The sequence below is a fragment of the Mycteria americana genome, chromosome 15, assembly GCF_035582795.1.
Source record: "Mycteria americana isolate JAX WOST 10 ecotype Jacksonville Zoo and Gardens chromosome 15, USCA_MyAme_1.0, whole genome shotgun sequence".
NCBI classification, from domain to species: Eukaryota; Metazoa; Chordata; class Aves; order Ciconiiformes; family Ciconiidae; genus Mycteria; species Mycteria americana.
Window position 1 is genome coordinate 9512189 of NC_134379.1, and position 27755 is coordinate 9539943.

The following is a 27755-nucleotide window of genomic DNA, read 5'->3' on the forward strand; positions in this document are numbered from 1 at the left end:
TTCTTTGGTAGAAAGGTATTTCAGGGAGGCTTTGGAAACTTGTTACCAGATACTCCGAGATTAGTATTTGCTCACTGGAGGGCCAAAGATGGTTACAATAGGAAGAAAGGTGTGTGTTTTGTTTGCCTTTTAATTATTTCAAGGTTAAATACAGTATGTCAAATTCAACAAATGTTTGCTGATGTTATGTTGTTGAAGATGTTCAGGGAAGTTGTGCTCCAGCTGCAGTTATCCTTCCTATTTAGACACTCAAGACAGCCAGTTTGACACATTATTATTGGAAAAAATTATATTTTGGAAGAACTCACTACAGAAGGTGACAGAATTCCAAAAATCAAATTACATGAAAATATACATCGCAATTTTCTTTGTACATTAGGTGAGGAAAACTCTGAAGTAGAAGGCAAAGAATATGAAGGGCCACAGAAGAGAGAAAAGGGAAAAGGAGGGAAACTATTTTTGATACCAAACCCAGAAGTTAGTCATTTGAAAGCCTACAGATGTGCATGCTTGAACTCAACCTTGAGAAAAAACAAGCCTCCCCACACACACCCCACCCCACAAACAGGCAATGAAAAAGGCAAAAAAAAAGTCACCCATAAAAAGCAGCTCATTCCTATCTTGGACTAACTTAGTCAACTGAACTTCCCCGTGAAAGCACCCAAGTCCCTTGGAAGTTAAAAATCCAGCAGACTGCTCAAGGGTGCTCCATGGCCAGTTTTATTGCTATACCCAATTCAAGAAGTATGTGCAATTGGGTTTAAAAAAAGGGGTGGGAAGAAAAAAAAAAAGCACCTTTGAGACTACAAAGGTCATCATAAAAGAAGACACAAGTAATTGATAGCAAATCCTTTCAGGGTTTAATTAGGGAAATTTTAAGTTCTGATGGGGGAAATAAAAGGGAGCACATTTCCAAAAACAAAAAAAAGAGATACTAAACTTTAATAAGCAAGAGATTTAATTAAGCCTCAGGGGGTCAAAGGAAAATTAAAGTGGGGGAAAAAAACCCACAACTTTATCCTAATTGGTTTTAGTTTGACATGCTTCACAAGTTGTTGTTTGTTTTTGTTTTTTTTTTTTTTAACTGATAGGAAACAATGAATAGGGAGAGAAAAACCTGCTAAAATCTTTAGAATTTACACGATTCTATTCCTAACTACAGACAGCATTATTTGGTACAATGTGTATTTGTGGATGTACATGAACAGTATATATATTATCCGGATCATGTTGTGCTATGTACACATCTTTACAATTCTTCCTGAAGGTTAAAGCAGTTCATTAGATTTCAAAATGCGTAATCATCTTGTGTTGGCACTTGTTAGGCTCTTGTCAGCATTGATAACTGGCATGTTTTATTGCAGCCCAGTTCCAGCCAGTGTCTGCCAACTTGTAACAACAGAAGTCCAGCAATAGGTGGGTAGAGTGCAGGAAAAAAAAAAAACAGTGCCATGTTTCTCAATTGAAGACCTACAAAGAAATTACAGTTATTAAAATAAAACCCCTCATCATCCTCAATTATTTTAAAGATGTTAAACACTGTTTCAAGCTCAAGGAATATAATAATTACTTGTTCAAGAACTTTACATACCTCTAAACAGAAGATGCATAAATCCAAAATCATCACCTGAGAAAGACTTGAGTTAGTTCAGCATACTGTGTATCCAAGCTCAACTATCAGACTTTCAGGTTCCTGTTACTCATGTTGCTTGTCAAGTACATAGTGTGTAAAAGTTTGATTATTCACACACAGGGCTAAACACTTGTAGATTTACCATTGAAACTTCCGTGCATCACTTACTGTGAATGATGGATGCTGCTTCAACAGCCAAGTGCAGTACAAAATGGCACAGCAGTGCTTCATTAAGCAATAACTCCACAGCTACCAAGTCAGACTGTGCTTGTTTGAAGCCAGCTATATGGCCCCTTCTCATCCAATTCATTGCCCATCACTTACTTAGGAGGAGTCACCAGGACTTAGAAAAGCTTTTGCCTTCCAAAAAGCAACACAGCCAATTACTTAAATATTTGTCATGAGCATTGTTTCACTATGGCCAAGTTTAACATGGCAACAGAGCTGAGGTTAGTTAAGGATACTCTGGAGCGTTACTCACAGTTACTCCCTTTCTCCAAGACAGAAAAAACTGTCAGCTGTATTAACAATTCTTACACTCTAGTTATAGGCAGTTGTATAAGACATTCAGTTCCTTTGCTCAGTCTTTTGATCAATATTAAGCATCTTCATACTTTCTCTATACTGGAGAAACTTCCATTCAATCAAAGCACTTCTGCAGAGAAGAAATACTGCAGTACGAGTTTGTCACAGATGGAGCCCTCCCCCACCCCCAACCCCCACAATTCTTACAAAAGTGTAAGAAAGGAAGTATCTCCTGTACAACCTTGGTGAAGAAAAACTAGCAGGAGCATTTAGTAAGCTGTTCTAGTTGTTCAGACAGTACAACCCCTTTAAACTACATACAGTGCCATTCTTCCCCCCTCCCCCCACAAGTTTTGTACACTGAAGCTAACTAGTACATATAGTTTTGGGCTTCTCCAGCCAAACGGGTCAGAGTAGTTTATTTGCCAAACCAACCATTAAGAAAGGGCAGCTTCAACATGAAGCTCTGTTTTGCTTTGAAAAGCAAGAGTGGGAAATTATTAGCTAGTGGAGGAAGTCTTTCCTTGGCATACCAAGATTAAAGTGACCAAAGGCCAGGTATTTAAGGGCCACATTTTAATGCAGAGCTTTCTACAAGAGCTTATTGTGTTAAAAAAAAAAGTCCCATTAAAACTAGGATGGGGTTGTTCAAATTAGAGTAAGTATCTTGAGTCAGAAACTCATTTTTAACAGGGTGGCATAAAGTGTAAATATCACGTCAGCTACTCTCAGGTCAAAACTTGTCCAGGCTCTCAGATATGCTACAGTTCAGTTTCCAAGCAGAATATAGCTGTTTTTCTGAAGCTATTCCTAAGCCTTCCCCAGTAAAAAAGTTTTTTGGGCTGCTGAAGAGAACACCACCTTTCTTGATATTATTGATGGGTAATATCTCAACTTGATCCCTTCTGATAGGCTACTAGACTTTCTATTAAAATTCCCATAGATACCTGAAGCAATCCTTTCCAAATGGTCTGTAACAACCTCACCGAAGTCTTATTTAAAACCTACATGCAACATGCCACCAACATCTGCAAGATAAACTCCATATATATATATGAACTTGAGATAGCAAGACAGGATGCTTTTAAGATTCAAACAAGTGTTCTTCACAACAATGAAAGAATGATTATTCCCTTCTATTATAGCTCTAGTAACCTCTAAGCACTATTAATAAAGCAGGATGAATACTGATAAAGAGAATTTCAACTTCTGAACAGCATAAATGCAAGAGTACTAGAGAAGTTCCCTGATCTTGGCAGAAGGGGCTGTTACTGCACTTGAAAATTCTTTTAGTCTTTAGTATCATACAGCCAAAGAATGCCACTGAGATCATGCAGCTGAGAAGAAAGGTTGTTTGGTTGGGGGTTTTTTTTGCGCTTTTGAGGAATAAAAAAAATTAGTTCAGCAACACTTAGGCAGGAAATCCTCAACTCAGGTAACTGACTTGTCTTTAGAAGGATACTTACCCTGAAAAAAGTGAAGCTACTAGCTGCTGAATAAGTGTCACTCAAAAGCAGTTTCTTGGCTTTTTCTTACACAGCGGGCAACTTTTCTTTTAAATTCTCCATTTCTGTCTTCTCTCCATTCTTTCTGTAATTGAATAGACAGCTTTCAGATGTCAGTCCTATAACAACGTACAAGTTCTAGGAAGACTCTTGGTGTTTTTAGACATTAGCCATCTAGTCAACACCTAAATTTGCTTACAACCATTGAGCTAGTCACTGAAAACCTGTGACATTCAGGACTTTTGAAAGCTTGCTCTGGGTTTCTATGCAAGCTGTTCACAAGACAGTGAGGACGCAGCCTTTCCCCCTTGGATTTTAGGCATTCTCCAAGACTAACCTGGTGGCTACGAATATTTCACAATGTCTAGGTCATAATCTATTCACTTCAGCCTGCAAAGTAGCAGCAAACTCAACTGTAGACCACAAGCTATTGTTATGGGTTAGAGAAAATGTCTTTAACTGCAGTGATGAAAAAAGGTACATAGCTACTGTGGAGCCAGTAGTTATTCTGTGATTTTTGGGACAGTTTCAACTCCCTCTCAATCTAGCCAGGACACTCTAGGATAGAAATACAGAAGTCACAGTATTCAGAAGAGGCACAGCAACGTCCTTAGAAAGAAAACACCTCCTAGTTAGATATGGCTGCAAGATATTGGCTCCAGGAGGAAGACCACAACAGAATATTCAGCACACCTATGGGGATGGTCTCTGTGACAGGTATCTGATTTCAGAACTGCATAGATGAAGAACAAAGATGAACAGGAAGATAGGCAAGAGGTAAATCTGAACCCAGAGATGTACACACCATGGTATCACCAAAACCCACAGGAAAAAGCGCAGTCAGTTTTAAGTTTTTTGTGCCAGCCTCACAACAAGCTCAGATGAAAGCACAGGAGCATCATACACTGTGACTAAGGTTGACATGTTGGGTACTGGCAAGGAAGTGGTGGGAAAATATGAAGAACCCCTCATTTAATGAAATAAGTTCTACAGTTCTTAGTTTTTGAGATAAGCAATATATTCTTACTGCAGGAGTGGGGGAAGGGGTTAAAAAAACCCACACTGTTTTACCTGAAGCAACGTAGGACGCAACACCTTTTCACCCCCTACTTGGAGGGAAGATTGTAGCACACTTGAGCAAGAGAAAATTAGGGTAACTGGTATATCCTAACATTCACCACCTCCAAGCTCACCTAGCCAGTCACCATGTTGGAAAGCCCAGCATGTCTTACCTTTCCAGTGAAAGCACAAATAAGGCTACTAATTAATTTGTTTTTTCAGCAATTAATACAGCAAGCATTTGGTTCCTTGGATTGGGACATAGGACAGCTTACAAAACATGGCTTAATGCCAAGAAAAGCATTGAATTTGTGCCCTCCTAGCTTCAGATTCCTAGTTTTGTTTCTACCTTTTATATTTGTAGTTCTATGAAACAAGTGGTCAGAATTGAATAGCAAGTAAAGTTTCCAATTTGACAGCACTCTCTCCAAAACTCTTATTTTAAGTCATGAACTGTTCTATTTGCTTCTCACAATACCTATTCAGGCTCCTGTCCCTCATTTTTCTCCCACTCCAACAGTAGACAGTACTCCAACATGCATAGTTCATTTTTGCAGGAAGCGGGTATATCCCCTGCTCCTATAATGCTGTGACCTGCCTGTAACACCTTATCCTCTAGACTCATTTAAAACTAGAAATTAATGAAAACAGACAAAGTATCTTTTAGTAACTGCCAAATACTGTTGCTGCAGTAAACTTGTACTTTGTAAACCAAATAAAAGAGGTTTTGATAGCAGCTCAGAATAAAGCATATCAGCTGCTGATTCTTCATTACCCTGATGAGTATGTTCTGGTTAATATGAAGAGGATGCAGTCTACAAGCCAGCAGGAGATGCTAAGCTGCTCAAGCACCACATTAAGTTTAAAAGTTACTTGGAACACTTAATACCACAGTCAGAAAAATAGTTACTAGCATCCAAAGGTTACATCAGTGATGCCTCAGTCCTGTTTTCACAGTTGGATTTGGATTTAAGTTTTTGTTCTTTCAAGCTGGGCTAGAAAATGCTGTGTTTCCTTAAGACATTTTCAACCTTTACCCTAAGGTTTCAGTAAACAAATTCATAGTTTTCTATCTAAAATCTCCCTCCGAGGAAAAAAAAAAATTCACTCCTGAAGTGGCTGGCAGAGAGTAGAGCACACTACAGCAAGATTAAAAAGCTTGTGAGATGCCAGAAAGGTGACAAGCATAGCTGGAAGTATAAGCTTTCTCCAGTGTTAGGTTGACTACATTCAACATACATGAGTCTGTAAACATGAGTCTGTAAATTGTACTTTTAGCATTTCATTAACACCTTGCTCCTTCCAGCGCTCTCAGGTTTGCCAGCAGAAAACATCCATGTGTCCTGGGTAATTGTTTCCACTAGTAATGTGACACAAGACGGGGAGGTCCAACACTCAAAATAATGCTAAATGAGGGAATTCTTCACTACAACTTTGTGGGTTGGTGTTTTTTTTTTGTTTTCTTCCCATTAAGTTTGCTGGGAAATCATGATGGGAATAGTCCCATGTGGAACAGACCTCAACCACCTTTAGAAATACTAACTACAGTAGATCAGGAAACTGCATCAGGAAGTTTCAGTACAGCGTCAGAAAACTAAACTCCCACCTACTTTGGAAAGGTATCGCTAGCTTGACAGAGCAGGTTAACATGCTTCAAGAAAGCTTCGCATCTTCTGATTACCATCTCCCTTTTCCTCACTATCCCAGTTAAAAGACCTAGAACTTCTCTTTTGTGAGAGGATATCATGTATTAGTCACTGCTGATCTGCAATTCTAGAGTAATTCAAAGGAAAGTACGTTGGCGTATCTCAGATGAATGGGACCCGAGTCTGTTGCCCTACTCCCCTCAGAACTGAGAATTTTTTCCCTCCCCACCACAAATAATTATTAGTCTAATTGCTATTCTGCTATAAACGCAGCTCTTCTAGAGAGCTGATAGCTGTGTTTATACACCCACACAGAAGAGGCCATGCTCCAGAAACACTATGCTGTGCGAAACACTTGTATCTCACTTATAACAGAATCCTTACTGCAGATTCACCCCGGTCTTCGACTATAAACCAGGCCATTCTTCCTCACTCCTTAGCCAGTCACTCTAGTCTGGGACAATACTTCCTCCAGAGTCAAAGGCTAGATGCCCGGCGAAGCTTTCAAGTACCTTCTCTGAGCGCAGGCCTACAGTCAAACCTACTGCTTTAATCCATGACCCAGGAAGACTGCTGTAGATAGGTGGATGCAAAAAGTCACAACATAATTATCCTGAGGGACCCCACCACATTTTCTCCTTCCATTCAAATCAATAAATCTGTTAACAGCTTATTAATTTCCAAGACAAAATTTTGCTGCGTTATACTAATAACATACTAGGAACCAAAAAAGGTTCTAGAATATATGTTAACTTCTGCAGCTAAACTTAATGGCAGTTGTAACTGCTACATGTATATAGCCACACAGGATTTTACAGCCAGCTTCCTTGAATTTTTTAAAACTAAAGGACCTGAAGTTTATCCATTAAGCACCTCTGTGCACAAGTTTCTTACTATAAATAAATGCATTATTGCATAGGAGAAATTAAACCACTGCCTATGAAATCTGTCCCTTGCAATCTGTAAGAAGTTTCCCAGGGCTAATTACTAATTCTGTTTCACAACATGACTGCTTTTCCCAACAAAAAGGCAGCCTTAGCCTGTGATATAAAAGGTTCTTCCAAAAGTTATTGTACTGTTTGTCAAACTAGAAGGAAAACTCCATTGCAAGTTTAGGTTTCTACATTGAAGACAATTGGCAGACCAAGAAAAAAATCTTACCGCTGCATCAACATTAGCAGGAGAATCACCATTGGGATCTGCCAGCATAGAAATAACACTAATCATTATAGTTTCCACTGTGTGAATGGGAAGCCAGCGTTCCTCAGGTTTTTCATAGCCATATTTGTCTTCTCCAGGCTCATGAAGAATTGAAATGCAGACATCGCCATTCTTGTCAACTACAAAATAGAATAAGGCATATTTCAGTAGTGAACAACATGCTGGCGTTTCTTCAGGGTAGTTATGGAACTGTTAATCCTCACTCCAGCTAGTCTGAAGACGCATTGGTGAAGATGTTTTACAAAAAAGGAAAGTAATTAACTATTACAGAACTCAATCTGTAATAAATAGGGCTTGGTGGAGGTCTGCTATTATGCCTGGACCTCTGGCAGAGAGGAGGCACAGGGAGGAAGAACTTAATTCTAACATCATGTTGCAACTTTCAAGACTATTTACATAGGCTTCCACTAAAGCTTTTGCTGTTAAGTTCAGCAAATGAGACAGTGACTTTTTTCCCTACAGCAACAGCTGGATATTACTGCAATATATTGGAATATGATTTAAGCTGCTGGAATTCGAAACTGCCTGACAAGTATTCTGGTATTTCCAGAGCAGAAACTGACACAGCATCAAAACAGTCTCTCTGTCCCTTATGAGGGGAGCACTGTGCTGGTCTCCTCCCAGCTTTCAACATCTACAACTTCAATAATGACTTCAGAAACTGAAGAGCATTCCTCCTTCCCAGTAAAAACCTTCTTCCATTTTATTGTACCTTCCCATCTATGTCCAGCAGTCCATAAGTAAATCAAATATTAGGAGGAGTCTTCTTTGGAGGGACTAAAAGATGCTGTTATTATTTCCTTTCATGCTTCACTGGAGGAGGACAACCTTGAGTCTTCTATATTGAACTGCCAAGTTAGTAATACTAAGATGAAATATTTGAAGGTATAACAAAAGGCAGCTATAGAAGTGAAGTTTCTCCTCACACCAGATTTTCGCACTTAGAAAGAAAAAGATCCCTAAACAGTTAGCAAGAATTCAAGAAGCTACTTTCAGTAGCTTCTGAAAATACTTCAGGAGCAGCCTTTCAGAGCAGCACTACTGAAAACTCTGCCATGGTTATTACTTCTTTATGGAGTGAAGATGGCAAAGTAAACACAGAGTTTCATATTTCTAACACAAACAGAAATGTATCCATTTGTCTTCACTGCATTTTAGTTCTTAAATGCAAAAAGAAATTGAAACTTTGACATTTCTTACCATTCGGATGCCAGATTTCTGTGATGAATTTCATTTTTGGCGGCCTCAGTGGATAGTCTTTTGGAAAAGTAAGATGAGCCTTGAAAACACCACCTTCACTGGGGAATCAAAAATATCTTAGTAGAGTTTCTTGTAAGCTTAAGCTGAAGATTGGAACTTACTGATGTATCAAAAGCTCTAAGTTTACCCCTCACACAGCTTAACATCATGTTAGTAATTAACAGTACCATCATTTCCATATGCAATGCAAAGAGTTCCTACACTGAGAAGATCCTTTCACAAGATACTGCGAGTTCCCCAACACTGTATCTTTTTTTAGAATTAGGATGTTCCAGAGGGGAAAAGCCACACACACACAAAAAAAAAAAAAACCAAAAAACTGCCAAGGAATTCACCATCTGGAATTACAACTTACATTTTTCCTCCCAGTACATTTAGTAACAGTAAAAAAAGATATTGCCAGTAACTCCCCTTCTCAAGTACAGCCCAGCAGATACCTGTTTATTTCCCTCCTTTAGACACCTCAGTCCTAATTTATTGGTATCAGTCTGCAGCAGTGAGCCTCAGTGAAAAGTTACAAAAAGCTTTATAGTTGTGTCTACAGCATTCCTTTGTAAAAAGGTTTCCAATGCTACCTTTTCAACACTAAGCTAAAGGGACTCAGACACAACAGTGAGGTATTCTGCATTAGTTACTCACTAAACTGGGAAACAATAATAGACAAGAGACATCCAGTTTTCATGTGAAGTTACAGGCCCATATTTAACTAAGGTAACCATTTGTTGTTGGTTGTTTTTTTTTTTTTTAAATAACTAGGTTTCAATACCCAGGAATAGTCCCTTTCGAAAAATATGAAGGCCTATATTAAATGGAAAGCCTTATAGATGGAACACTTAGCTAACGTAAGTGCTATAACATTTGCCCTGTTACTGTCATTTCTTGTAATTGAAGTTTGTAACAAATTTGAAATTGCAAAGGCAGAGATTACAAAAACTGGAACATAACCTCCAAAGAAGGTGGCACAAGATGTGCAGTATGACAAGCTACTCCTCAGTAGCCATGCAGACAAAAGAATTGGTGTAGAAAAGACAAAGCTGTTCAGTACAATTTTTCCCCCCTCTATTTGTAAAGGAGGAGGAGCCAGTATCCCAAGCCCACAGGCTACTGAGAAAACAACAAGTTTTACCACCACTAACCAGAGATGTGCAATTGTAGCAAGTGTCTCAAAAAAAAAAAACTCAAACCCAAAGAGCACTAGATCCAAGTGGCTTGGCTCTTAAAATAAAGCAGCTGAGAGGATCTGAACCCACAGCATTCATTTTTCCACAAGTTTTAGAAAAGGCAGGCAGTTTCCAAAGAATCCTTGATCCTGGTAAGGGTAAGAATGCCAGAAACACTGGCTATTTTAACATCCATACTAGTCAAGACAAAGGAGAGTTAGATTATATTTGTTGATAGCCCCAAACCAGTTAAGTCCCTTCTTTCAAAGTGAGAAAGTTCTTCTTTCCCTTTTTAAAGAAACAGATCCTAAAGCTACTAGGCTGTATGGCATCCCTGGTTGCCCCTCATCAACTACATATAAATACAGCTCTTTAATTGGATACACATTAGAAATCAGATAATGAAGTACAGCTGCCAGTTAAGGGAGATCAGTGCCATTTTAAGCAATATTCCTGATAAAGGGGTCTCTGTCAGTCAAGTCCTGCACTGACTCTAAAGTCTTTTTAGGTAAACTTAGAATAAGTAAGAGTAGGACCAGGAATGAGACTAAAGTTTGAAAGTTTTGAACCACCTGCTTAAGTTAAACTATTATGTTCTACTGTCATCATAAAACAGACCAGAGAGGAAGGATTCAGGATAATGCTACCTTGAAAAGCAGCAACTAGAGACTGGAACAGAAGAGAGCTTCTCATCTAAAAAGCCTCAAAACAAGCTCAGCACCTTATTGAAGTGGGGAAAAAATGCTACTGCCATTTTTAACATGTAGAAAGAGGTTCAATTAGAAGCAGTATTTCTTTACTGACAGTATTTACAAAATGGCCATGAAAATATAATGGAGCCACTACAAGACTGTTCAAAAGAGGTCAACAGAAGTTGGAGAATTCATCTCATGCAAGACTTGAGAATCACAATGTAGTGAGCCTGAGGAGAAGCACAGCAATTCGATTACTGTGCTCAAGTATTTATTCAGAAGTCTGCAGACAGAAGTATACAACAACTTCATGTTGGAACTAAAATTGACCTCAAGTAAATGTCACTAGGCTTTCTGTATCAGTAATTTACCACTGGAACAGCTTAATGAAGGAGAACAGAGTTCATCTTCAAGAGCTACACTTTAAACTGACCTCTTCTGAGCATAAACCCTTTTCCCAGGAGCTAGAGTAGATGATCATATATAAACTCTATGAGAAAGAGAAATTGTTCTCTCAATTAGCTAGAGCCCTTTTTAAAAACAAACAAAAAAAACCCCCCAAACAACAACAAAAAAACCACCAGGCCCCTCCCCCCCAAAAAAACACCCCAACACACAAAAAAAATCCACACTGCATGTGCCAGAGTGCTTCAGGTATATAGCAATGCAAAAAACCAGCAAACTTAAAGTCCAAGAAAAGGCGTTACTGTATGAACTGCATAGTTGTGTGTTCAAATGTCAATTAAAGAACCAAGTCCTTAGGATAAAGATATAAGCTTTTTGAAGCCCTCTGTGCAAGGTTTGCCAACAATTCAAATTTGATCAACGCTTGAGGTACTCTAGGTCACACTAGGAAGCTCCCCCATCTCAAAATGACAGGACTTGAAGCTAATTCTATGGTCTGCTGCAGTTTCCCCAACTACATCCCTCTTGAATATTTTCCTACACTCACCAGCATGAAGTTGTAATGGTTTAAAATTGTACTATCAGCTAAACTAGAGCCTCACAGCAACAACAGCAAAGAGTAGGTTATACCTGCCTTACTTAAATGTGTAAGAAAACAGAAGCTGCCTCTAAGTATAGCCTATTCTCTCATTTCTACACAAGTACAAAGGGATCAGTGTTGCATTTTCCCAAGGGAGCAAAGCAGTTTAGAACTTCTATATAGCAAATTCAGCTATTTACAGGTATTTTACTAGCAGCAGAACAGTATTACCTAACTTAGTCAGTATGAAGATTTAGGTAACTTCTACTCACTTAGACCAAACTACAACTAGTAAACCCAAGTTCACTTAAGTTTCTGTATAAGTATCAGTACTTACTATAGTGTATCTGGAGGACCAATAATAAGGACTTCCCATCGATAAAGATCATTGTCATCTATTAAGCCCGCTGAAAAGCCTTCCACTGGATTTTTGTTGAGCTCTGTGTAGGAAAAAGAATTTAAGAGTGACTTTAGGTGTCTGCGATATGCATTCGCTGTTTTTGCTCATGCCTCTATACATGATCAAAAAAACCCCCATGACTTTCAGTGATTTGGCGCCTACTGATGGACTTATGGCCCGGGTGAGTATCCTCAACTCCCTACCACACACAACAGCATGCTGCCAGAGCTGAAACCCACAGTCTAATTCTAAAACTAAAGTACATCATGAACAGAAGGGCCAAAATAACTCAGAACTGTGGGACATGGTCTCCTAAACAAGGTACCAATGGGGGGGGTGGGGGGGTGTGTGCAAGTCAGAAAACAGATTTTCTACTAATAAAAAAGCCATACTGCTTTATAAGAACCCTGAGGAGCCAGACTAAACTGAACTCTACCTTTAACTCTAGAAAATGTTAACAGAAGAACAAAGTCACACCATGTTTTTGTTTAAAACTAACATCCTACTTCCCTTAAATGATTTTTTTCAGAATCCGAAAGCATTTGAGACCTGTGCCCAGTGCATTCTGGAGATAATGATTTACTACATTCTGAACTACTAGAAGAGAGCATAGAAGACAAGCTGTTATGCTGTTTAGGTTTTGGGGGGTTTTTGGTTTTGTTTGTTTCTTTTGTTTCACAGTTTTATCCACTAGTGATAAGCAATACAGGATTCTAAGTTTATAGGCTACTTCATATAGCTACTGCCAGATAAAAGGCTTATCTGGAAATAGCAATGCAGAAGTCAGACCTAGATGTAGACTCCACTGAGTTTCCATTTTCAGCCTGCTCCAGGAAAAAGTGTAAGATTTGGAAATAAACACCTCAAATGAGTTCTGCCTAAAATTCAACTTGGGTGGGGGTGGGAGGGAGAGAACATCTCTTAACCAATAGCTTTGTGTCAAAAACTAATTTAAATGCCCTATTGATGCCAAATTGAAATTCTTGATCCAGCATTTCCAACAGTACCTAAAGTCCTGATGGATCTTGGATATTAGGATAGGGGAAGGGAAGGAAAAGTTATCCCTTCAACTGGTCAGTAATTTCCAGATTAAATTAGGGATTTTGTTTAACAATTACTACTGCACTTATTTTAAATCTTGTCAGACATTATACAGCCCTCATTATTATATTCCACAGTACAGTTAGTCTACATATTCCCTCTTTGTAAACCCAATAGCTGTATTTTGTGTTGATTTCTAAGCATTACAGACTTCAGTTCAGAGGTCCTTATAATGCCCTCATGTACACGCAGAAGAGCTGCAAGTGAGAACCTCATACCTTTATGGAGAAAAGGCTACCATTCAGTCCAAACTGATTTGCCCATAAGCTTGCAGTCATTGTTTGCCAGTTAAGTTCTCAGCTATTTAAAGCATGGTTTAAAAAATGCAAGAAAAATTAATTCAAGCCCTACACAGAAGAGTCTAAGTCCACATGGGGAAAAGAAAGTGCTCAGCTCACACGAAGGACCGAGGTCCTGAAGAGGTAGATAGCAGGAATACCAACTTTGGCCATTGGTAATTCAGAGTCAAATTTATCCAGAGATGACTCAATGCTAAAATCCCAAGAAATGGATTGGAAGGGCTTTTCTTAGAACCTACTCAGCAGGGGTTTAGTCAACAGATGAGGTCCACCATTCACTCTCCAAGTTGCAGGACAAAGACTTAGGTATTGAACCAAATCATGTTTTCTCAAGACAATGCCCGAAACAAAAGGTAGTGTCACAGGCTATTTAACCAAGATACAAGCTTCAAAACCAAAAACTATAGCATGGGCACACCTCCACTAAGCAGACCGGTTTTCACCCTCTGGCATCTATGAAACTTTGTGGAAACAGCTGCATGAGCTTGAGTAACAGTTCTATTTAATTTTAGGTGAAAGGGGCAGAGAGACTAGGTAAGTGTCTCACATGAAGTGAAGACTTCACCAGTCCCTTACTACCTCCCTACTACAGACATTCCTCCAGCATCAGCTATTAAAAGTTCCACCACATTAGTAGCTGAATATAACCTGCTTTTTCATGCAGGATTTTATAAAAAGAAATTTGTCTATCGCTTGTGCAAAAAAGCCACCTCTGTTCAGGATACTTATGTCATCTTTTTGGATATTATATTAGTATTGTAATACAGAATAGCCAGCATAACAGCTACAGAAGTCAACAGAAAGACTACAAATATTAGAGTATCTCACCTTAAGACTTTCAAACTTGAATTTAAGCCTCCAAAACACAAGTCCCCTCATTTCTGCATTTCCACAGGGAGAAAAGGGTTTGTGCTGAGTTCTGTGTAAACTGCTGTAATTCAAGCTGCTCACATTTAGATTCCTTATTGTTTGCTAGTTATCACTTCTCAGTGATAAGACTGTAAACAAGCCTGCCATAAGTTAAAACTCTGGAAAATTCAGCATGCTTCTCTATCTAAATATGCCACACTATTTTTGAGTCCAACATATACTTTTTTTCCTCTATTTCGTGATTTGTGCTATTTCAATTTCTTTTTACATCTGTCTCAGCCTCAAATAACTTTTTTCATCCTCAAGTCCTTTGAAACATTTTTCATGTATTTGTTCCCAATGAAAGCCAGCTCTGACACTCTGACTCATACCTAAGACCTTGCAGCACTATATTGCAAGAGATCTTGTGAGAAGGAATAAGATTGCTGGATGCCAACTCTTGTAATGCAGAAAATCTGTAAACTATGAAAGGGACAGCCATTGATAAAAGCCTTCAGTTACAGCAGTTATGGAAATTTGCTTCATGGATGTTGCCTATAAAACAAATTATGATGTTACTTCTTTTACAGGAGGTGGCATTGGTCTCTGCTTGTAAGAGGTTCTCATTTTCCTTCCACAGTAGCAATACTGTAGCATAGTTCAAATAGCTACTGCTTGCACAAATACTTTCACTTGAGGTAAAACAATGGATATAAGCTCAGGCACCTTCTCCACTAGAGGTATGCAGAATTACCATAGGCAAGTTAAAATGAGTTTTCCATCCAGATTATTTATGCTAAACTGAACATCAACTAATGGCTGGTTGGCAGACAGAAAAGGAAATCTCAGGAAAGTTTTGCACGGGGACATGAAAAACATCATCCTTGGCTGCTTTGCCATGGGTAGCAAAGAGTTGCTACTTGTTAAAACTTGCAAACACTGAAGCCTAGTGTTTGTTTGGTTTTGTTTTTTTCCCCTGGATATACCAATGCTGCATATCAGAAGAGTTAACTAGTAGTACCACCTATCTCTTCATGAGTTGAGACTCACACAGTAGTGAAATCCACGCACCAAAATCCCAGATGAATAGTGATGCCACCATGGCAAGAAAGGAGCACACACACACTGTGCTCACAGCCACAGGAGTCAGCTGCTAGGCAGAAGGACTTCTGCCCACCAACCAGAGCCTCTGGTGACACTGACACTGCACTCCAGAAAGCGAGACACCTGTTCTCTGTGTCTGTCATTTCCTACCAACTACAGTAGTTAACTACTTGCAGCCTGAACAAGAGTTTTCCTAGACAAACACATGGATGGTGAGTATGCTTCATAAAGCAAAGGATTCAATTCCCTCCCCCAGGCAGGGAGAGGGAACAAGCCCTTGGTGCAGGTCCTCTACCAAGCCCTGTTGAAGAGCTAGCTTACAAGTCACAGAAAAGCAGAGAAGTCAGACACCTATGAAGAACTGAATCCCTCCACATTATTTTTTCACTTAGATTTCCTTCGAGATTTCTTGTTTAGCTAAAGATATTCTGTACTTTTTAAAACGTAAATGAGTATATTAACACATTCCATCATGTCCATGCCTGAGTAAGTAGCAAGTAAATTGTACTATATATTACACACTATGGTCTACTATTTCTGGCAATATTTTCTGCATTTCTGGTAGTTTAATATAATAGAAATTTTTCTTCCCAGGAAAAAAAATTCTTACATTCACTCTAGAAGCAGTTTCAGGTAGAGTCCTTCGCAGCTCCAGCAGCAGCTGACAGCCAAGGCAGCAAAAACCTGGACAGCTGCCGAGCAGCAACATACTGGGGAAAGAATCCTGTGGCTGCTTATAAATTAGACATTCAGTCGCTTTAATCCCAGTCCTGAATCAATACTCAATTTGGGAGATGAGGAAGACTACAGGCCCATAATCCAACAGAGCTGTTTAAGTTCACAACAGACTTTAATGTCCAATGGCTAGTCTCCCACATGATCTGCCAACACAACACAGTGCTCCTTTAGCAGTTTAGCTCTTACTAAAGCAGAACCAAGTTACCATTGCCTTAAACTTGAGCCAACACAGTACCATAAGCTGTGCTTCCAGTTTCAGTGTTTAGTTGACACCAAGCTACTGATGTTCCCACACTCACTAAAACTGCCTTTATAAGCGCCAAGAGACTTCCACCAGTCCAAAAGCAAAACGGCGTCAACAAAAATGACTAAGCAGAAACAGCCCCATGGCTACATGTAGCAGCTATGTACGGCATCTAAACTTTTCAGCTTGACGTTTCACCCAGCCAGCCACGCATATGAACACTTCAGAGTATTTTAAGCTACATTACAGAACAAAGCTTTCAAAAATATAAGCTTCTACATTATTTTTAATAGCAGCCTCTTTAGTAAGTTACACAGTGGTTGAGTTTTGTGCAGCCAGTGGATTGAGTCCAGCATAAAACCAGAGACCGGACAGCCCAAGTTCTAGCTAAGGCTTCTGTAGAAATCATCTAGCTGACTTACAGTTCCCAGAACAAGCAGGCCATACCACTGGTTTACATTTGCTATACCTTAGGCTTGTGTTGTCTTGGTTGCTTTTTGAGAGTCTCAGCACTAGTCCAGGAGCTTCTAACAACTGTACAGACTGAAAATCCTTTTTCTAGACTCTCCTCCATACTCCAAGCCGTGACTTCCATATAGTTCCATTACTTAACTGAGGTCAGTTATGATTTCTAAGACTTTCCTTTCTGCCTGCATACCCAGCTGTAAGTCTCCGATTCTAGAAGATTAGGGCTGAGATAATGATAAAGTAACATGATCTCCTTGCAAAGATGTATTCCCAGAGCTCTCCATATTATCTACTTTCATCATGTTCTGTCTTGCACCACAAGCTCATCCAAAATTTCAGACAAAACGTAGCACAAGACATGCACACACTCCTGGTAGCCATTTTGGCAGTGACAAATAAAATAACAGTTAAGACAGAACAGTTTTAGTCTCAGAAGGACATTGTAATTATTTTGGAGTCAGACTGAAGCAGTAAAGACAAACCTGTCTTAGAGAGATCTCTACCAATCAGTTCAGTAGCAGCTCTAGATTTGACTCTCAACTTTAGCCTGGCAACTGATTTCCAGTGCTCTACACATCACCCCCTGTTGATAAGGGCAGCATTACAGACTTCTACAAATCTAATTCTCCTATCAGTTCAGAGAATTTGTAGGGAGGGTTGTATAGTTAGCATTAACAGGCAAGTTGCTCACAGAAATCATCTCAGTGCAGTGCTACAGAGCTTCGTGCACTGCTGCATCAACATGCTTTGCTTGCCATCTCCTCAGCTACACCTGTAGTACCTTCCAAGCATTTGCCCAGTGAAGCAGGTTTTGGAAGGATGGAGGACAAGGTTGGGGGTTTCTTGTTTGATTTTTGTTTTTACGCCTGATCAACTTCCTAGCCAGGGCCACAGCTCAGCTCTGCAAACAAGAGGACAGCAGCACTAGCCCAAAGTTAAGAGGCAGAAGCTCCTATAACTGCCACTATGGGTCTGTGGATTAAGGTTATAGTACCAGAGAAACTTGACTAGATAGCGACTGGAATTCTTTTACTAGTCAGGTGTTACGTTATTCTAGGCATAAGCTAAGAATCAAGTTTCTTTGCTGTGTATGTTCTGTAGCTCCATGTTTGCATGAGTTGTGACATACCTGAAGACAGACAACTGAAAGTTCAGGTTAGCTATTTAGTTGAAAACTGACTCTTAACACACTAATCAGAAGCTTGCAGGTCTTTGGTACTGTCTTGGTTCTTAAGGAGTTCCCCATACTCCCTTAACTCCATTGAGGTGGCCACTGATAGACTTTGTCAATGTTCCTTTAGGCATCGATCTCAGCTTAAAGGTCTCAAAGCCAGCTCTCTCACACAGTCTCAATTAGACCACAGATATCCAGCTACCAATCTGACCTGGCAACCCAGTTTTTACTCAGCCCATGATCTGTTCCCATGCACCATTTTACCTGAGAGTAAAGACAGGCAAGAATAGAGATGACCTATTTTGAGACATTTGCTTTCTGTAGCACTCTTCATACATAGAAGCCTTCTGTGTACACACACTCAAGCCAGTCCTTTTCCAACACCCCACACTTACCATACACAGAAAGGTCTCCTTCCCCCTCCCCCTGATGTGTTTGCCATTAAGCAAATATCTGCAACTCAGTAACTTAAGTAACTGCAGAGCGCAGTGTGCCTACTATGCCCACGAGTCTTTTCTCTCAAGATGAAGGTGGTGTTCAAGTTACTTTTCTGTCCAAATCAGCCTCCACAGAACACTGGAAATAAAAAAAGATACTGATGAAAACCTTTGAATTCTATAGTATTGTTTAAAGTTTTGAAATAGTTATGCTTCCAGAATTAAGATTCTCAGCAGTAAGCTTAGAACATATGTTCAAATTAATATCAATCACGTATTTTTGGTAGAAATTGAGATAAACTGTTTCCTCTTTGGCTAGACTGCTTGAAGCATTCTATCACATCAGAATCTAGCACAGTTACATCACCCAGGTTAAAATGGAGGTTGAACAGGTCTGTTAAAACAAAATTCCTAGTAAGGTCTGAATTTTGGGGGGGGGAAGTGGTGTGAGGAAGGGAAGAACAAGGATAGTCAAAAGGACTGGAATAACCCCAATTCTGAAGTCCACACCTGAAAGGAAGCAAATCTCACCAGGAAACATTCAGTGGTTTGCCTGTAAAGAGTCAACTGCAGCACAGGGCCACATTCATCTATCACATGCAGTATCCTAGAAACACCACCTTCATTTTGTCCTCAGTGTCCAACGCATGTTTCCACTCTTAAGAGTCAGGTGTACATACATACCCACTTAAGTATTAGGTGGGTACATGCATCTGCCTGTATTTGAGACTGTCACTCTCAGCAGTGTTCAAAAGAGACCTTATCAGGGTAAGTAGTTCCCAAGACTCCATGATTATCTCATCCCAAAGCAGATGTCAAAAACAGGTCAGATAAATCACACTCTACATGCACTTACTTCTCTCCCCTACAAAGGGGCCTACAGAGCTTCAGATGTCTACTGCATACAACTGCTAGAATTTGGCAAGACAAGTGTCATCCTAGGTGCCAGTCATATTAATGTAGTTGGGTTTAGAATGGACAGCAGGAAAAGTTAATTAACTTCCTAACAGCTGTTTGCAAATTACCAACAGACTAAAGCTACAAAAAGATTCCATCCAAGCATCTTCTGAGCAAGTCATGTACACATCAGTCATGAAATGGCACTGTTGAACAGAGCTAAAAGCTCTAGGGTGCGTGTGGTTTACATACAAGAATAGAACATGATTCTAGGAAATCCACTAGAAAGTCTGTCACAAGACTATGCCATAGGGAGATGTTAACATCTGAAGAGTTCATCAGAAGCTTTCTTCATATGCGTAAGTTGTTGTGCAAGTCAAGGACGCTTTTCCAGCTTGTTTTCCCTCTTGCTTATAATATGAATAACAGGTTTGCATATCCTAATTTGAGCTACATTGTTATTCAGAATTGTTTTAAGACGTTTCTCTTAAGTGACTCCTGACAGCATCATCTTTTAGATTAGCACCAAGTGCAAGCCAACTAAAAAAAAAACAGCCAGTCTGGCATACTAGGTATTGTGAGGGCTACATGGAAATAGGTTTCCCTTAATTAACAATTCACATACAGAAAGACTGTATGTGAAAGCCTTTACAAAGGGTTTCTATCAAAAAGTCTTTACTGTTATTCTAAGCCTGTACAATCACTGCTAACACTCATGCCCAAGAGAGCAGTTATTTTTATGGAATCCTATTTCATTTAGATTGCTATACTTAGTGTTCTTACAAGGTCTGGATATCTGATCTCTGTTCCAGCTGATATGCCTTGGACCTGAGAGTAGGAAGGAGAGCAAATATGAACATTTACACTTGCAGGGTGGCCTAAAACTCAGACCTACTAGATTCCGTAAGTGACAGATCTTGCCAAGACCAGTCTACTGACATATCCACACACCACTGAAAACTGAAGCACACGGCAGGTGCAACATGGTGATAGCACAGGCCTGCATGTGAAGTGTTACTCAGATTCTGTTCCCATACATTGGGACAAAAAGCAGACAGTGCGAGTTTCAAGAGTCACATGCCCTCTTCCTCACCCAAGCCACCTGCTTCTTTCTCCAGGCACCTAACTCGGCACACTCATTTTTAGTATCTGGTTAGTTTATACTTTCAGAACAGCAGCCACCTTTCAGTTCAGTTCCACTTCATCAGAACCCAGTCTTTATGCTGGAAACAAAACGCTGTTTTGGGGTTTGGGATTTTTTGTTTATTTTTTGTTTTTTGTTTGTTGTTTTTTTTTTTTTTTTAATGCTTCCACCCTATTCTACACTAATACTTGAAGCTTACTTTTGCAGAATATGCCACATGCTTAAAGACTTTCAAAAATCCCAGCCTTACAGGTGGCAAACAACAACATCTAGATCAAAACAGAGGTTGCATTAATCACATTAGAAGAAGAAAATTTAGCAGAATGCCTATTAAAGGCAAACTAGTTTTACCTGCAAAGTTCACTTATTTTCAAACTGTTTAGAATAGGGCTTTGAGGGAAGAAAAAAAACCTTATACCAATACCAACCACAAAAGGGACCAAGTAATCCTATCTTACTTGAATATGCATGTACTGTTCTAAGTCTTCCATGCATTAAAAAAAAGTCAGAGATATAGAAGAGTCAAGGCAGAATCAGTTATAATTCCAATATGTGGTTTTGAGGACTATTCACTCTACTTGATTTATCCCAGATCAGTTTCTCTTAAACCAAAAAAAGACATTGATAACAAATCAACAAATCCCTACAGTTTACATTTCTGCAGCAGATAGCTCTTTAAAACTAAAGTTGGAATCACTATCAACCACACAAGGCAAGACATTTTAGTGGGATATGGATTATTTAATATCTCCAAATAAAGCAGGAATTCTTCTAATGAAAGTATTTTCTCAATAGGTATTAATTTGTTCCTTATTTCACAGGATCTCCAGCAGCACTCTCCCATCCCACCATTCTCTAACAGAACAAAGTCACTTTACTGCCAGATCCAGATATGTCCACACTTTGGTGTGACTTGCAATGCCTTGTTTGGAGGGAGCAGAGACAGAAAGAAGCCATCATTTATGGTAAGCTTGGTTCTTTCCCCAAAAGATTAGTAAGCTGACCTAGCCAGAGCCAACTGGCTGTGACTATGGGTGCCCCATCAAGGGGTAAGCTTATGAAGCAGGTTGTTATTGCTTCACCCTGTTCAAGCAAGTGGTTGACTTCATCAAGCCCCTCTATTCTGAGGTTTAGCTAAACCTCACTTTCCAGAACTGCCAGCATCCCTGAATTTTTGCTCTTGTGACTGCTTTCATAAATACTCTTTTCTTTGAAGAGGCAGAGTTCAGCTTATTTCTGCAAGAGGAACATTTGAAAAACTAACATGCAGCTAGTAAAGTTTGCCACAAGTCACATCCATTATGTTATTTGCAGTGCAACAGAAATTCAGGCCGCTTGTACTGCCCAGACTCTAGTCACTGTAACAAGGCATGTGTTTTAGCAATGATACTATCTATTAAGTCAGCATGAGCAAGGTAGCTTTGATGCATCTGTCAACACATTCTCACAAGAAAAAGGATTATCTTATCTGCTATAATGGGGCCCTACATTGCAAAAGTGTTAAGGTGAGTGGCACACACATGCTGTATCTAAGCATCCCAAAAAGCATCAGAGCAATGAAGATTGATGGTTATTTAAAAATATGAAAGAGTCCTTTTAAAAAAAATGCAAGGGGGGTTATTGCATTAAGTGATACTGAAGTTAAGTTTGACGTGCAGGACCTTGGAGTCTTAACTATTCAGGATAATACAGAATGTTATTGGTCATAGAAATAAACCTCTCCAAGGAAGCTAATAGGCAGACTATTATCAACTTAATACTTCAGACCAGTGCCACTCAAATTATTATCTTGTAGATAAACATACTGTAAGCCAGTAAATAGCCAGTACTAAACTGTAAACAAAGGGGGTTTGTACCACCAGCCACCCAGGAGATATGCCATCTCAGTTTCGATCTATAAAGCGATCTTAATTCCATAATCCCCTCAGAATTCACTACTCAAATATTTTAGAAGTAATTCCTATGTAATTGCCAGAAATGTAACTAGCTCAACATTACACTACAAGATTTTTCCACACAAGGCAGTAAAATCATTGAACTGTCACATTAAGCATTTAATACAGTTTCACAACTTGTTAATTTTTAATTAGACATTTTTACTTTGAAGTAGGACCTGTATATACTTTAAATTGACATAATGCCATGTTTCTCATGTTTGAGAAAAATGTTAGTGTGGCCTTTTTGTATCCTAAGTTGGAGAATATTTACAACACAATACAACTTCAGCCAGTGAGGGCATGGTTATTCCCCTGTTTTCAGTGATCCATGTTTATGTTAAAGAGGACTCGCACTTCTGGTTCCACTGTGTACTACTGATTTAACTGCATCCTCCCTACATGATTCTGCTGCATGAACTAGACAAGTCTGCCTACTCTAACAAGTCTCTATGTCAGCAAGGATTTGGCAGAAAGGTGAAATAATAGCATTCAGAGAAACGCCTCGGTCTGCAAAACCCTTGGGCTTGACAGCTCTGGAGACCGGCAGAGTAGCTTTACACTCTCAGTTGCCTCCTGCCTCCTTTTAAAGAGCACAAAGTTTTGGGGCTGTACAGAGAACACAGCTTACCCTCCCCCCATCTCCCTTGGCAGGTGAACTCCACTAATATAGTGCTATACCAATCTACATACTTGCTGTTGGCTTTTTTTGGAAGTTCAGAAGCACTTCATTCTTTTAGTTTTTCCTGCACCTTACCCATAAGAGGAAATGGACAGGTCATGACTTCTATTTCACATTATTACCAATCCACAACAAACTGCCTTTCTCCTTCAAAAAAAGAAAGAACATCTGTAAGAACAAATACATTTATTGAATTTTAAGATATTTCCAGAAGCTGCTAGACCTTACAGTTAAGTTGATTTGCACAGAAACAGCCATTTAGCTTCACAGATATCCATAGAGGAGAACATCCCTTTAGCTCAAGCTAGTTAGACTAGGGGTCTAACTGGCTTTAGTAGTCAAGAGAGCCACACTCAGCAGTTCCTTTAAACACTTAAAAAGAAAAAAAAAAACAAAGAAAAACTACCCAAAGTCCTATCTTTATTTGAACTGTTCTTGTGCCTAAATGGGGGCAACCATACATCAATATAAAAACAGCTACTACACTAATTCCCTGGTGATGTAGCTCAATATTTCATTAGCAAAGGCACTGTAAAGCTACTGGGGGGGGGGGGGGGGGGGGGGGGGGGGGGGGGGGACAAAACAAAGACAACCCACATCTAACCTGAAGTTGTATTTTGTGACCGTCATTAAATATCCCTCCTCTTAGAGCACCATCAGCATCCAGAACATGCCTCTTAAGTTGACAAGCATGTTGCATATATGGTGCTGTGGTACTGGCTACCTGCTCAAGTTACAATACAAGGCAGCTTGCTACAGAAAATACAAGTCTGTCTTCATACACTTACTGGAGCAACCTGGAATTATGTTGATAAGTTTCATTCTGTGTTTTGATAAGACCCTTGGTTTTAAGTCTCACTGGCAACCAAGACGACTTACCAGCTGACCTTCACTTTAATGAAGTCTTCAAGAATCAAAACAACTCACTGAAGTGCTACATGCCATAGACACCTATTTTCCCCATAATGCCTTTATTAAGAACCAAAGCATATGGGAGACCATTCAGGTTACTGCACAGGTAACCATTCCGAGAACTACTGTTCTACATTCCTTTTTCTTCCCATCATTGTTTTTTCCTCTTGGCATTGAAAAGAGCTATCCAGGGTCTCAGCCATTAAAGAATTTCTGTATTCCTCAACTGCTCCACCATTATATGGGTGTCAAATTCCCCCTTCAACCTCCCTCCACTTCTGGGTGTCTTGCTCCAAGTCTAACAGCTCCGACTTGAGGTCTCTTGTGCTTGAATAATGCTAATTTGAAAATTGAGTGATCTAGAGCAATTTAAACTAGTTTAGATCACATAATTCATATCCACTGACTGTTTGCTGTCCTCCAAAACCCAACCACTAGGTACAACCCAATGACTCCCCACACTTGATATAATGCAAAAACTGCATGTAGCAGAAGGACTGAAGTATCAGCCCCATCAGGGGAAAGAATATCACAATGTTGATTTTTGTTTTGAGGTAGAACAAGTAGTGTGGGTGTAAACAAAGGGACACATTGGAGCAGCTCAGACTTGGAAGAAGACAGCCAGCGTAGGGAAGGAAGGAAGATCAGACATCATGAAGCTCAGTCTCTGCATTGCGACTTCAATTAGCCTGCCATCAGAAAAAGCAGCGTCAGAGTCTAGTTTCAGCTCAGTTCAGATGTTACTTAGAAAATGGTTTCTTCCATATGTGATAACCTTTCTCAGGTCAGTTACTCCAAGTAAGACTTTTGAAGAGTTCAAGACTCTTCTTCAGTACTCACCACATACTTAAGTATGCACACGCACAATCACTTTTAATATGGTTTCAGGGTTTTTTTTAAATAAATGTAAAAGGATACCAAAGGCACTAATATTACTTCAAACACAAAAACCCCACAAAAGAGTTACATGCAAATGGTTGCAGTACTTGAGTCAGCACAGTTGAATCAGTAGCAGTTATAGGGGCAACTGGCAAAGCTTATCAGTTTTTATCATTACACATGAAGCCTTCAGAAAAGAGTGAGCAGAATGGTAATAAGAAGTTAACCCCCAAATCTAACAATCTACAGGTCTACTTACATATCCAACCAGCCTGTGCTCACAGAAGGTCTTAAGGCCTCACAAGACAAAAAAAACCCCACTACACAACAGAAGCTGACAGCTAATACTTACTATCAAGAAACTTCAGCTAAATGTCAAACTTTCTTTCATGAAGCACAATTAATTGGTTAAAAGAGAAATTCCAGACAGCCAAAGAACTATATTAGGTTACCAAATGCTCGTTTTTATCAAGTTAGAGAGCAACTATTCTACACTATTGCTTCCCTAGAGGGATCGTTTATAGGAAAGAGAAGCCTTGCATCAAATCCAGTCTGGAGCTCCTGTAGTAAGCCTATACCTAGTGTTATTAGCATATCCAAACATGCAGACACCTCACTGAATCTCAGTAACAACTTCAGTAGTTACTAAGGCATTAAGAGGTGCATGCTTATGTTCAGGAGTACAGCCACAGTACGTATGAAGTTTTTACCTTTTTTTTTTTTAAATAATGTCACCTTAAAGGGGTAAAAAAATCCTGTGCTAATAGTTAACTACACTGAAGTTTCTCAAACTTATCATCAACTAAAACCAGAAGATAGTGCTGGAGATGCAACAAACACATCATCTAGCTTGCTATACCTGGTTACACAACTTCACCTCCTTACTGCTAACAGTGTTGTTTTCCACCCTTATGCTTTCAAAGACATTACTGAAGTCTCAGGCCAAAATCCTCCTCCAGGAATTCCTGTGCCACTCAGTGACCCCGTCCCTTTGTACGGCTACTCAGCAAACTTCAGCCAGCGCCGTATTTGCCCGAGTTTAGGTACACCTAGCACACATTTCCTTATCTGGGTATGAAGCAATTTTTACGTAAGGGACGAAAAAGGCAATCAGATTCGCCCGAGGTGCCGGGCAGACCTGCGCGTTTTCTCGAGGGGATTACTTTATCCCGGCCGCAGGAACGCAGAAGGCAGAGGATGCGGGGAAACACGTGCGAGCGGGGGAGGGAGTGGCGGCAGGCTCCTCGCCGCACCCGGCTGCCGGCTCGTTTCTCTTTAAATCTGGCAGCGAGCGACACATGGAGCCGCATTGTGCGCCCCGCCGCCCGGGCGGCCCCGCGCATGCGCGCCGCCGCCGGGCCGGGCCGAGCCAGGTCCCCTCGGCGGCGGCGGCCCAGGCAGGGCCAGCGCGCACGGCCGCCCGCCCGCCCGGGGACAAAGGCAGGGGGCGGGGGCGCGGCGACGACTCGCGACGCGAAGCCAAGCTGCCAGCCCGCTCCCCTCCGCCGCACTCCCGCCTCGGCCGGGCCCGGCGCTCCGGCCCTTCCTGCCCCCGAGCCCAGTCTCCAACTCCTCCTTCCCCGCACCCGTCCCGCCCTCTCGCCCCCGGCGGACCCCCTCGCCCCTCCCTGCGGGCTCCCTCCCGCAGCACGCGGCGGGCAGTCCCGCTCACCCTCCCCAGGGCCGGGTTCGTTCCCTCCCCCCCACCCCCCCCACGCGGATCGCGCTGCCCGCCCGGTCCTCTCCCCGCCGTCAGTGCCTGCAGAGCCCCCGACTCTTCTCCTGACAACAAAGGGGGAAGCGGCCTCCCCCTCCCGATCCGCCCTCCCCGGCGCAGGGCACGGGAGGTGAGGGTGGGAGCCGGGGAGGGGAGGCGGGACGGGGGCACCTCAGGTCCCCACAGGAAGGTGTGCGTAGTGGGGCGATTCACCCCGGGCCCGAAGTAGCGTTTCCAGGGGGGGAGCCCTCCCTCCTCCACTTCTTGTCGGTGCCTGACAAACATCCCCTCACACCACGGAGACTTCCCCGCACACATCCCCCACGCTGCGGGGAGGAAAGCTCTGGCTCCTTCTCCCCCCCCCCCCCGCCCCGGGGAGACGGGGCCGCAAGAGAGACCGGGGAGGCTGCCGGGCACAGGGCGAGGGGACAGGCGAGCAGGGCCGTTGCCAACCCCCACTTCCCTGACGGGACGGGGGCAGCGAAGGAAGCGCTCCCCCCCGCCATGACGGCCCTCCGCACCCCTCCCCCCGGCTCCCCTGGCAGCGATCGCCAGGCAGGCTCCCCCTCCCCCCCTCGGCCTAGTTCCCTCAGCTCCTGGCTGGGCATGAGAGCGGCGAGGGGGGGCCATAATCTCCCCTTCCCCCTCACACACACACCCCCCGCCGGCCGCCCGCCTCCTTCCCCGAGCCGGCGCCCCTTCCCCCACCGCAGGCCCCGGCCCCTGTCCCCTCAGAGGCCGGCCTCCACTCCCCTCCCCGCCGCTCCCCCACCCCCCCGCGGCGGATCGCCTCCCTCCCCCCCGCCGGCCCCCAGCCCGGGTACCTGCTAGTTGTCTCCGCAGTAGCAAGGCGGACTGGAGCTCCGTCATTCTCCCCCTCTCTGCCCGGGGAGGGAGTCCCAGCGGCGGCGGGGACGGCGCGGCTCCTGGTGCTGCGAGCGCCCGAGGCAGCGGCGAGTGGCCCTCAGCCCGCCCGCACCGCGCCCCCCGGGGGTCTGGCTCCACGCCGGCCGCCGCCACAGCACGCAGGGTCCCTGGCAGGGGCGCGCGGCCGTGGCTCCGTGCCGCCCTCCTCCTCCTCCTCCTCACC

General features: G+C 41.7%; 1 protein-coding gene across 4 annotated transcripts; it reads right to left on the reverse strand.

Annotated features, from left to right (window-relative positions):
• Nucleotides 1-112: 112 nt before the first annotated feature.
• UBE2G1 (ubiquitin conjugating enzyme E2 G1) lies at nucleotides 113-27755 on the reverse strand. Of its 4 annotated transcripts, XR_012777923.1 has the most exons (7): nucleotides 27490-27755; nucleotides 12024-12126; nucleotides 8790-8887; nucleotides 7530-7708; nucleotides 3625-3748; nucleotides 1592-1627; nucleotides 113-1470 (listed from the first exon to the last, which is right to left on the reverse strand). XR_012777923.1 is itself a non-coding variant. In XM_075517649.1 (6 exons), exons 1-5 carry the CDS (start codon nucleotides 23255-23257, stop codon nucleotides 3662-3664), a joined length of 492 nt encoding a protein of 163 aa, XP_075373764.1. In that variant the 5' UTR covers nucleotides 23258-23272; the 3' UTR covers nucleotides 113-1470; nucleotides 3625-3661. The 4 variants fall into 4 exon arrangements, 3 of the variants coding, with proteins under 3 accessions (XP_075373764.1, XP_075373765.1, XP_075373763.1); XM_075517649.1 differs by lacking the exons at nucleotides 1592-1627; nucleotides 27490-27755 and adding an exon at nucleotides 23233-23272; XM_075517648.1 differs by lacking the exon at nucleotides 1592-1627 and having other exon boundaries at nucleotides 272-1470; nucleotides 27490-27754.